The sequence below is a fragment of the Theobroma umbraticum genome, unplaced genomic scaffold (genome assembly GCF_002168275.2).
Source record: "Theobroma umbraticum cultivar Fairchild unplaced genomic scaffold, ASM216827v3 scaffold_56.0, whole genome shotgun sequence".
NCBI lineage: Eukaryota > Viridiplantae > Streptophyta > Magnoliopsida > Malvales > Malvaceae > Theobroma > Theobroma umbraticum.
Window position 1 is genome coordinate 6,283,097 of NW_018397256.1, and position 11,871 is coordinate 6,294,967.

General features: G+C 34.4%; 2 protein-coding genes across 3 annotated transcripts; both read right to left on the minus strand.

The window, feature by feature from the left end:
• Positions 1–494: 494 nt before the first annotated feature.
• On the minus strand, positions 495–5,108 carry LOC110411582 (Translation initiation factor 3 protein). Of its 2 annotated transcripts, XM_021421810.2 has the most exons (10): positions 4,767–5,108; positions 4,616–4,655; positions 4,425–4,484; positions 3,147–3,199; positions 2,774–2,823; positions 2,505–2,538; positions 1,675–1,747; positions 1,489–1,581; positions 1,279–1,332; positions 783–905 (listed from the first exon to the last, which is right to left on the minus strand). In XM_021421810.2, exons 1-9 carry the CDS (start codon positions 5,039–5,041, stop codon positions 1,297–1,299), a joined length of 714 nt encoding a protein of 237 aa, XP_021277485.1. In that variant the 5' UTR covers positions 5,042–5,108; the 3' UTR covers positions 783–905; positions 1,279–1,296. The 2 variants fall into 2 exon arrangements, with proteins under 2 accessions (XP_021277484.1, XP_021277485.1); XM_021421809.2 differs by lacking the exon at positions 1,279–1,332 and having other exon boundaries at positions 495–905; positions 4,767–5,107.
• Positions 5,109–5,310: 202 nt separating this feature from the next.
• LOC110411580 (heat shock 70 kDa protein) lies at positions 5,311–7,660 on the minus strand. Its single transcript, XM_021421805.2, has one exon. It carries the CDS (start codon positions 7,433–7,435, stop codon positions 5,483–5,485), a length of 1,953 nt encoding a protein of 650 aa, XP_021277480.1. The 5' UTR covers positions 7,436–7,660; the 3' UTR covers positions 5,311–5,482.
• Positions 7,661–11,871: the final 4,211 nt, after the last annotated feature.

Genomic DNA, 11,871 nt, shown 5'->3' on the forward strand with positions numbered 1-11,871 from the left:
GGGAAGGCTTCCATGTGAGCTTACCACGTGCAAGACAATTTACCTCCTCTTTACTCATTTTTATGCTAGCTATGTTTCTTAAAGTCACTGCCCAAATAATCTATTAGGCTTAAGACTAAGAGCCATCAGACCACAACCAACAGCATCCTCGCTCTTGTCTGGAGTAGTCATTTTATTGTTATCTCTCTCATGTGGTTTACTATGAGCCAAGATAAGTTGCTTCGACAGTGGCACGTAGTATTAATCTTCTCCTCCACAGTTTTCCCTGCCGGCCTCGCAATGCATCAAGTCTCCCAAAACTAATATGGGTTAACTCCATTGGTAATTTCTTTTCTCCCTGTGAAGTACAGCAGCATATCTTACCTTGGGCTTGAGGAACTGATCACATCCATTTACCCCCGGAGAGAGAAGATATTCGCACCAAAAAAATAAGACAATCTAATAGATTTACCGTATATGCTCAAGGTTGTACATCACTGAATTCACTTGGAACAGAAAAGAGGAATACCATGAGAGATATTCGATTATTGTCCTACAAACTGTTACAAGTTTTGATGTAGAAATAGTTGCTTTGTTATTAAAATCTTAATAAACATTTGATACAGGGTGTGACACGCTAATATAATATACAAGACTTCCCAAGGACAAGGCCCACTGCCCTAGTTGATGAACATAAATCTAACCGCCCACTGCCCTAGTTGATGAACATAAATCTAACCGCCCACTGTTATACTGCCAAAATTCTCTTCAAGATTTGATCGTCAGACACCAGCTGAGACTTCGTTTTTGGTCAGTTTATCATTTTTCTTTCCTGGATCTTGAGCTTTTTGCAGAATTGCCTTATTTGGAACCAAAACTATGAATATATTCCTGTCTCTGAAGTTTTTGCTCTCCTCAGTTGCGAGCTGCAGATCAGAATGGACATTAGAGTTCGGAGTTCAGAGAAGCTTTCAGGTAAAGCAATATGAATGACAAATACAACGAGAACAGACGCATTAAACAGCATAAAGATGCTTGAAGGGGACAAACAAAACACCATTGACAAGTGAAAAACCAAATACCACAATCAAAGAAGACAGTTGCTTATTAAAGTATAAGTTGTTCACTGATCATTCCCCCTTTATTCTTATCATCCAGCCACACATCTTATCTAATCTGCTAAAGAACATTCAATGACAATCCTCTGCTTGGAACTATTTGATGACATTTTTTGAACAAACTAAGAAGCATCCAAAACAAATGACCTTGGTTAAACTACGATGCAAGTTCTTGCGCTACCTCTGATTCTGGAAATGCTTAAAACATTTTCTTATTCAGCTTGGTATATGCCACCTACACATAATAATCAATTCATATTTAACCTCAAAACAATCTATAGCACTGCACTATTGGAAATTTGAGAACTTTATATGATGATTTTTTCTCTGTTAATCTTAAAAGTTGCATATTCATTATTCAAGGATGGGAAAAGATATTTCATGAATGTACCTCCCCAACATCATTCTGGAAACGCCTAATGAGCTCCATAGCCATATTTCTGAATTCATTTTCTCGCCCTTTCAAGTTCACTATGACCTTAACCTGAAAGCATAGATCAAAATACTTCAGCGAAATTGAACTCCAAAGCATAAATCAAGCATGAATATGCAACTATAATAAGAAACTTGAAACAACCTTGTCACCATCTTTCAGAAACTTCCTTGCAGCTTTCAAACGTACAGAATAATCATGTTGATCAATGTTATAACTGTTCAAAACAAACAGAAACATTTAGAAAGGCCACCAAGAGCCCAAAAATAGCTATTCATTATAGCTTCAGAATGAAGTTCTTGATAGAAACCTCAGTAAAAATCAGCTACCCTCTCAACCTTTTTACCCCCAGGTGTTAATTAAGAAGATAGATCTGATAGAATAAAGCCAGTTATATATCAAGGAAGTAAATAGGCAATGTAGGACTTAACAATCAGTATTCCTCAGTTTACTAAGATAGTACCATTGGCAATTTAACACCACCACAGTAAATGATCACAACTTTCTACCTCTAGTGTTAATACAAATGGAATGAAGGCATTTGTATATCTCGGAAGCCACTAGTGACTAGCCTAAAGCCCTATTAGTTTCAGACTCTTTCTTTATTTGCAGAATTCAACAGGGGATATACTCAGCCTCCAGATAACAGCTCAATGTAGGTCAAAAAGATATTAAAAAGCAGAATTATAGTTCATTTACCAAGTCATCAGTGTTAGAAAGCAAACTTATATGCCCACTCATAGGATAATAGGAGTCAGACAGGGGTCATCAGTGTTTGACAGAAAATTTTAACAGGTAGCAAATATCTATGAAATGTGCTCATGAAACAATTTTGCCACAAGAAACCTGTTTTGTATCTGTGGATGATAGTTTGCCACTAATAAAAACCAAGAGACAGAGTAATATAATAAATACCAAAAAGTTGTGAGCTTCAAAACAAATAACTACATTGAAGCATAAAGCAAAACACATACCCCATTTTGAGCTCCTTCAAGTCCATGCGATTGGCTGACAGTTAAAACCATAGTCTAGTCAGCATCCTTCGTCAAAAAGAAAAGTTTAATCATGAATCAAAAAGAAACACACAGGGAAGTGCTAAATCCACAGTCATTCTGGCTGGGTCCACAGAATCATATCATGCTGATATTAAATTAGAACAGAGCTGCTTCGCCACCAGCCTGATGATATATGACTTTAGCATTTCCCAAAGAGAAAACTTAACAGAGAGAACATTCACACGCACTTTTTTTCTGCTGTAATTTCTTCTTCTTTTGCTGTTCATATTTATACTTACTGAGGAAAAGGTAAAAGCAAGTATTAATACACTGCAAAGTGAAATTTCAAAAGAAAAAGAGATATAGAAATTAAGACTTCTAATTTATAAGTGTTTTTAATATCAGCCTAATAGTGCTGTGTTCATTAAAGTAGACATGACTGATAGATAAAGGACAGCATTTAGACATCAATTATGTAAAAATTTAGATTCAAATTTCAAATTCTTCAGTAGGGTAGATAAACAGGCTTGCTAGACTCAACTGATTGTTCCCCCAGCCTACATGAATAAAAATACACCAACTCATATTATTTCTCTCAAGATAGCATAAAGCATATCATACTTATAATCCATTATTCTGACAACTGGAGGATCTGCATCAGGGGATAATATCACCTGCAGAAGTGGTATTAGAACAAATTTCAGTGTCACCATTATGCACAAGAAGTTCGAAAGTGCCTTTGCTTTCTAAAAGAGAAAAGAAAAAAGTTATGAGTTTCGATCTACTAAGCAAGGATGTATTGGCTACTTAAGTAAATTCTTTTCACTTCAAAAGTACAACCAAAAACAAAAAACAAAGCAAAGCAAAACTGAGACAATGAACAGTTGAAAGTATAGTACAATACCAACTTGAATGTCTCTACACAACCTTAAGCTTTCGATTCTAAGGTATCCACTTAGAGCAAAGCAGATTGTATGTTCATAGTGCCCTTAACAGAGACCGGCATTAGCACAATCACGTAGCTCAAACATGTAGTTGATTGTTTCATATTAATTTCTTCCTACTCAATCATTTTCACATCAAGTCTTCTCGAGAGAGAAATAAAATAATCTACTAAAGTGAGCTGTAACGAACTTTAAGGGTATAAGCTAGCAGCTAGAGAATTAGATAGCAGCAGAAAAATTGGCAAAACCAAAACCAAACAAGAATTAATGAATCCAATGATGATCATATTTAAAACTGACAAGAACAAAGGAAGAAGAGCTACAAAACACTGAAACCTACTCAAGCATGTTTCTGAACACAAGCCTACTCAAGCTGCAAATATATAAGCAACTATGCATTTCTTGTTCTGCCTCTATCCATCTGTAAACAGGCGCAAGGTCTGCAACAAGGCTTTGCTTTACCTTCATGTAGCCACAAAGAAGAAGAACTACCATAACCCAGATACCTAAATTATGGAGTTTAAATTACAAGCATCAAGCAACCCAACTAAGCCACTTCATTGAATTACATACATTCTCAGTGTATATCACACAATGTAGGCATGTAATAGGACCAATTGTACAACACAGAAATACCAAAGGGTCCATTACCTTTACGACTAGCTTTTTTCCATCCAAAAGCAAAAGCAAAAGATGTTTTTATATATGAAAGCAAATAATGTTTCTGAATTATTAAACTGTAAAGAACAATGCACGATTCTACTTTTATATGGAACAAGTACATCTGAATGAGTTTTACACTTTAGCTAATTTGCTCATTTTTAATGAAATATAATGTTTTTTCTACTGTTTACTTTTCACCTTTAGCTTTTTTAACCAAAAAAAAAAGTAAATAGGAAAAATCAAGTAGTCAAAGCAAGAAACCACAAAAGCGGTGCACCGAGAAAAGTATTACCAAATCGAGCTCCGCATCTTCAGCCATTTCAACGGCCTGGCTTTTAGAAACTATCCCAACCTACACATTAACAAATTAAATAAATTTCAGAACAAAAATGTACATATATATAATATTCTAAATAATGCACAAGTTGCCTTCTCGGCAGCTAAAAATTACAAAGAGAAAAGATAAAAGAAAAATCCACTGACCATATTCTGCTGCTCATCAATAAGCCTGACAGAATCTGACCTACACCACAGCAATGAAGTAGGAACAAACACAGCCTTTAAACTCAATTCAAACACCATAGAAAGCTACTCAAAAGTTGCAATTAATCAAATAAAATAAATAAATAAAGACCTAATGCCAGATATATCAAGGGCCTGGTCTTCATCATTCCGTCTGGACCGACCGGGACCTGAAAACCGAGAATCACCTCCGTAACGGGCAGTTATAGCAGCAGAGCAGTGAAGAGAAGAAGAAGAAGAAGAGGAGGAGGAGGAGGAGAAACTATTGGGGTTGCGGAAATGGAGCCCAAAGCGCTTAGATTCAAGGGAAGAGAGAAGTAATGGTATTGTTTTGGTGGGTCTAGTTGGGAGGGGCTTGAAAGGGAAGCTGGAGGCGATCCCGGCCATGGCTATGCTTTGGCTCTTCTGAACTCTATGGGGAGCTTGTCACACGCGAAAAAGGGCATATGCTTATCCTGAAAAACAAAGTAACGAATTTTTGTGAGCTATGACCATGAGAGAATGGACTTTTTGGAACTTTGGGCCCTGAAAAGTCCAACCCATTTAGCATATTGCTGTCATTTTGAAATTTGTTTTTTATATTTAAACTAAATCAATTTCATTTAGTAATGAGAAAACTACAAGTGATTCAACTTGCAAAAGAGGAAATCTACCAGTTATAATAAGATTCACTTAGAAAAGGCTTTAACTTGAACAATTTTACATGGAACTGAGACAGTACAAAACAACAAGAAGCACAATTAACTAGAAACTCAACTTAACACACAAAACTAGCCCCAAACTGAAGCCCCTGAACCACAAGGCAAAAACTTTTTCTTCGCTTCAACTTCAATCCACCTCCTCAATCTTTGGTCCAGGGCCAGAACTAGACCCCGACCCTGTATATTCACCACCACCCATCGGCACATCACCATTAGCGGCACCACCCTGATACATCTTTGAAATTATGGGATTGCAGATACTTTCCAGCTCCTTGTGCCTGTCTTCTAACTCATCAACTTCAGCCAACTGGTTCCTATCAAGCCACTCAATGGTCTCCTCCACCGCCTTCTCGATCTTCTCCCTATCTTCAGGGCTCAGTTTCGCTGCAAATTTCTCATCCCTCACCGTGTTCCTCATGTTGTAAGCATAATTCTCCAACGCATTCTTTGCCTCCACTTTCTTCTTCACTTCCTCATCCTCTGCCTTGTACCTCTCTGCATCTTTCACCATCTTCTCAATCTCTTCCTTGCTTAACCTTCCCTTATCATTGGTGATCGTAATCTGGTTCTTAACGCCAGCTGTCTTATCCTCAGCAGTTACATTCAATATCCCATTTGCATCAATGTCAAAGGTAACATTGACTTGAGGAACACCTCTTGGAGCTGGAGGGATACCAGTAAGCTCAAATTTTCCAAGCAAATTATTATCCTTGGTTCGTGCTCGCTCTCCTTCATAAACTTGGATCAAAACACCAGGCTGATTATCAGAATAAGTAGAGAAAATCTGTTCCTTCTTGGTTGGAATCGTGGTGTTTCTTGGAATCAAAACAGTCATGACCCCACCGGCAGTTTCCAATCCAAGACTGAGAGGAGTAACATCAAGCAACAACAAATCTTGCACCTTCTCATCCCCTTCACCAGTGAGAATTGCAGCTTGAACCGCAGCGCCGTATGCGACAGCTTCATCAGGATTTATACTCTTGCAAAGCTCTTTCCCGTTGAAAAAATCTTGCAACATTTGCTGAATTTTGGGAATCCTGGTTGACCCACCCACGAGAACTACCTCATGAACTTGACCCTTATCAATCTTAGCATCTTTCAAACACTTCTCCACTGGCTCCATACATTTCCTAAACAAATCCATGTTCAACTCTTCGAACCTCGCCCTTGTAATCGTAGCATAAAAATCAATCCCTTGAAACAAAGAGTCAATCTCAATAGTCGTCTGAGTAGTCGAAGACAGAGTCCTCTTAGCCCTCTCACAAGCCGTCCTTAACCTCCTCAGAGCTCTAGCATTTCCGCTGATATCTTTTTTATGCTTCCTCCTGAATTCAGCCACAAAGTGATTAACCAACCTATTATCAAAATCTTCACCACCAAGATGAGTATCACCAGCCGTAGCTTTGACTTCAAAAATCCCTTCTTCAATCGTCAACAACGAAACATCAAAAGTACCACCTCCAAGATCAAAGATGAGAACATTTTGCTCGCCTTTTCTCGAAGCCTTCTTATCCAAACCATAAGCGATCGCAGCAGCCGTTGGCTCATTGATAATCCTCAATACATTAAGCCCAGATATGGCACCAGCATCCTTGGTAGCTTGCCTTTGCGAGTCATTAAAATAAGCAGGAACCGTAACCACAGCGTTTTTCACAGTATGCCCCAAAAAAGCTTCAGCGACTTCCTTCATCTTAGTCAACACCATGGATGAAACTTCCTCTGCAGAAAAGTGCTTCTCTTGCCCTTTATAACGAACCACAACCATGGGTTTATCTCCAGGGCCTGGGATAACCTTGAATGGCCATAGTTTGACATCGCTTTGAACTGAAGGGTCGGAGAAACGCCGACCGATGAGCCTTTTAGCGTCGAAAACGGTGTTTTCAGGGTTCATGGCGACTTGGTTTTTTGCTGCGTCCCCTATTAAACGCTCGGTGTCGGTGAAGGCTACGTAAGAAGGAGTGGTTCGGTTGCCTTGGTCGTTGGGGATGATTTCGACACGATCGTTCATCCATACCCCGACACAGCTGTAAGTTGTGCCCAGGTCTATGCCTATTGCCTTGCCTTCAGTTTTTGTTGCCATTGTTGAAACCTAAAATGAACCAAAGAAGAGGAAAAGAGCGTTACAGATTTTGTTGATATTTTGTGAACAGACTGCAGAATCTGAGGTGGGTCTGGGACGGAACTTAGTTTTACAGTGTTTACAGCAAAACTTATCCTAGAAAGTTCCAGAAAATTGCAGTGCTCTAAAGGAAAATCGAGGAAGTTCTGGTGAGACCGATTTTAAGTTAGAGAAAGGGAATTAATTGCGTTGAATTTACCGGGTATCCTGTATTATCTGACGTAATTGTGGAATGAAACGATGGGTAGTTTGGGGAATTGAGATTATTTAAAATGCTGTGACGATGGGGGTGTTCAATTCTTTCCATTAGATTTTGGAAGGATCGAGGTGCGCCGTTTTGACATGCGGCTAACAAAAAAACTATGGATGGAAAAGGCAATGAGTTGTCAGATGAAATATGTGATTGACTCACGTGGCATTAGGCGTCAAACCAGGTTTTGGGTTGGGTATACGTGGCAATGGCCCAAGTTCGAATGAACACTTTGAGCCTTTGGGCAGAAGATTCCAGGTACACTTGCTTCTCCGTTTCCCTACACTGCACCATACGGGAAAACTATGACAGGCTTTGACAAAAGAAATTAATCAAAACAATATTAATAAGTAAATATCGCTTAAGAGTTAATATACTACTTCTATCCGTAAAAATCAATTGTATTATATTTAATTCATTGTTTGTTAACATAATCATTTAATTTTTATGTCCGTGTAGGGGTGAGCAAAATTATTCTAAATCAAAGTGAGTTTAATTTTTTTATTTAATTAAAATAATTTTTAGGATATTTGATATATGGTATTCAATTTAATTTCCGATTAGAAATTTTTTCAACTTAATAAACATAATTGATCTAATTGATTAATTATTAGAAATTTAACATTATATATTATATATTATATCTTAAGGTACTTTGTTTAGTGCATTATAATAATATTTTGTATTAGACACAATAATTAAAGTTAACGTAATAATTTAAAATGCATTAAATGAAAAATTATCTTATACAATGTCAATCGTCTCTTAATCTGCATAATAAATAGTAAAAATTGTCTTATGCATAAGTAGAATCTGTTAATTAAAAGAGTATTAAATTATAACAAAAGTCAAACAAATTAAATTTTAATTAATGCAGTTAAAATGTCACATTTATGCATTGGCTAAACCTCTGTTCAATTCTTTTATATTGTGAATGCAAGACAAAAGCTCCAAACAAATAGTACTTAAAACAAAAAATTTTAAACATTACGTATATAAAAATTATAATTCTTTTGCGACGTAGACGAACTTTTCGTCAGATGATAACATTACGAATATGTAAAGCATAAAGAACAATAATTTTAAATATTTGATATTACAACTTAAGATTGGAAATATTATTTATATTAAATTTAAATTAAAAATATATTAAATAATAAAAATATTTTAATGGAACCTACAATTTGGATGTTCTCGACTCCTATTTGAGTGTGTAACCCTTGTATTTTTTGGGCCTAAATACGGCCGATGCTTGTGCTAGTAAATGCCGAATTTTTCTCTACGATTTCTTCTTTCATTTCCCCATTGCTTTTCGCCTGCCTTTCTGGGATTTTATTTTTTAATTTTCCATTTATTTTCGAAATCTATTAGAGATTGATCAAATCAAGTTTTTTAATTTCTTAATTAATCAAAAATATATATTTTATTTTTAATTGATCAAATGTATATTTTTTTATATCTTCATATATACTAATTTTAATATAATGATAACTACAACTTTATATAATTTTATTAGTTATGATAACTCTAATAGTGAAATAAAATTTAAGTTAAGGAAATTAAATATCATTATTCATAAATTTATTTACATATACGTTTTATTTTTTAAAATATTTATGTTTTATTGTAAAAGTTAGGTATATTAATATTGTGAAATATTTTAATTTCATGAACATTTCATTTTAATTGTACGTAAACTAAAATCATCATTTAAAATATAATCTTAAACATAAAATTAGTTTATTAAAAAAACTTGATATCTTATTAATAACTAATATCCATTACTATTTATAATAGTAAGGTTAGTTTATATAATACTTTATTTATATTTTTAAAAATGATTTTATATAAACATATTATAAAACAAATAGAAGTTTGTCCTCACTTTCTCTTCCTATTTTATTTTCTTTTCCTAATTCAATTTATTAATTAATAATTTTATTTTTATCATTTTTTATTTATGCATAAAAGTTAAAAATTAAATTAACAAAATAAAAAAATTTTTACAAATGAGTTAAGTATCAAAATAATGCTTAAAAAAGTTTCTAAATTATTTAAAAATTTTAAATAAACTTTTATTCTTTTATTACCTTTAATTAAGTTTTTATATTATTATTTTTAACTAAATATATCTTTATAACTAATATTTAATTAATCGTTCATAGTCAAAATATTATATGTTATTTATATGCTTGTATGATGTTAATCAAAAGTGAAATTATCACATGATTATATTATCATATTACATCAACATATGAAATTATCATTTATTATGACATATCAGCATATTACAATATCACATAATATATAATAAAAATAATAATATTTTGATTAATAATAATTAATTATAAAAATTTATTTAATTTTAAATAAAATATAATTATATAATTATATGTAATAAAAAATAAAATATATTTAAATTTTTTTAAATAAATAATTTTTTAAAATATTATGTAAACATTTCCCCATTTTGATGGATCTAAGGTTAATTCGAATTGTGGTTGGGTGGATGAGCCTCCTCCTAATTTCCATTCTATTTTTTATTTTCTTCCTTGGGTAGCTACCATTTCAAAACAACATCCTTTAGTCTACTTAATACAAAAATTTAAAAAATTCTTAATCATACTTAATTTTTCCTTTTCACTTTCTCTCTAAAAAGACCCAAGCAATCCATCATTTTCTTCCTCTCTCCTCCCTCAAAGCGTCCACCGATTTTTATTTTTTTTTTCGAAATCAACTCTGTTTCTATTTGAAAAACTTGAGACTCCCTCACCTCCTTTTGCCATCGTCGCCTCTCTTCAGTGACGACGATGGCGACAACTCTCTTTTTTCCTTTCTTTGTTTATTCTCTCTCCTCTCCTTCTCCTCACCAAGAATTCCAAAAATATGATAATGTTTAAGTCAAGGCAAAACGAAGTCGCTTGGCCCCCAATTTAAAGGAAAAATTGAGAGGACTTAATTGCCTATAAGTTAATTAGACCGTCAATAGGAGCAGTAACTCAAACCTTACTTCTAATATGTATAATAATCATAGATTTCACTTATTTATGACTGAAGAGTTTATTTTTATACCCCTGAGTAACTGAAAGTTACTAAAACCTGATCACATGTGACAAGTCCATTCCCATTTACAGGCAAAGGCAAAATCTGGAAAATCAAGAGCAAGTTTTACTTGAAACATTGTGCTTTTTCGCTTTCTTTTATCAATGATTGCAGCTGCAGGCTACTTTTGGCGACACTGCAACAAAATCCCCTAAAAAGTCAAATAGGTATATTCTCATTGTCATTTGCCCATTTGCAAATTCTATGCAAAATCTATCCATACATGTTTAATTTGTAAAAGAAAAAAAAACCCAAGTTTCATTTAAGAAAATTAATGATCCATGTTAAGTTGACTAAATTAATTAAAATCATATGTTAGGACAATAAACAACTCAAAGGTGATACAACTTATTGTCTCCAACTTTTTTTTTCACCAAAAACCTATGAGGCTCCCAATCCAGGTTAAAGAGTACAGACCAACAAAATTTTATACCGTTCTCTCCATGTCCAAAATTACTGCAAAAGCTCGCCAAACAGTGCACAGAATGGCAAAATTCCCTACTATGGCCCAAGGGTATACGTGTCGCAACGGTGTTACTCACTGAGTTCATGTAGATTGCGAAAGTGATAGGCAAGCTTGAATCCGACCGGCACGTGTAGGTTTCGAGGTTGCTGTCGCGTTGAGATTCGGCTAAGACGGGGGGTGCATTTTAGAGGGGACCCAGAGGCGGTAACCGGTAAAAGTTAGGGCAAGAACACAAACGCACGCTCCCTCGTGTTATGTTTGGTAACGCAAGGGTAAGGCCGCCTAGGGTGAGTTTCATAAGGAAAAAAGAGCAGGTTCATTTTTTAAGGAAAAAAAAAAACTGATGTAAAAAGTATTTTTATTTTTTCAAAGTACCTTTTTTGTCCTTGTGTTATTCCCCGACATAGATGATGCAAGTCATAAGTTGATTCTCGAAATTACTTCTTTAGCCCTTTGCTTCTATCACATTAGTATGGTATTATGATATAAAAAATAGATATAACATTTAAAAAAACTTAAATTATTTTTAAAAATTCAAATAAATTATTTTTTTGAGTTTTAGCATTTTATTTTAATTTA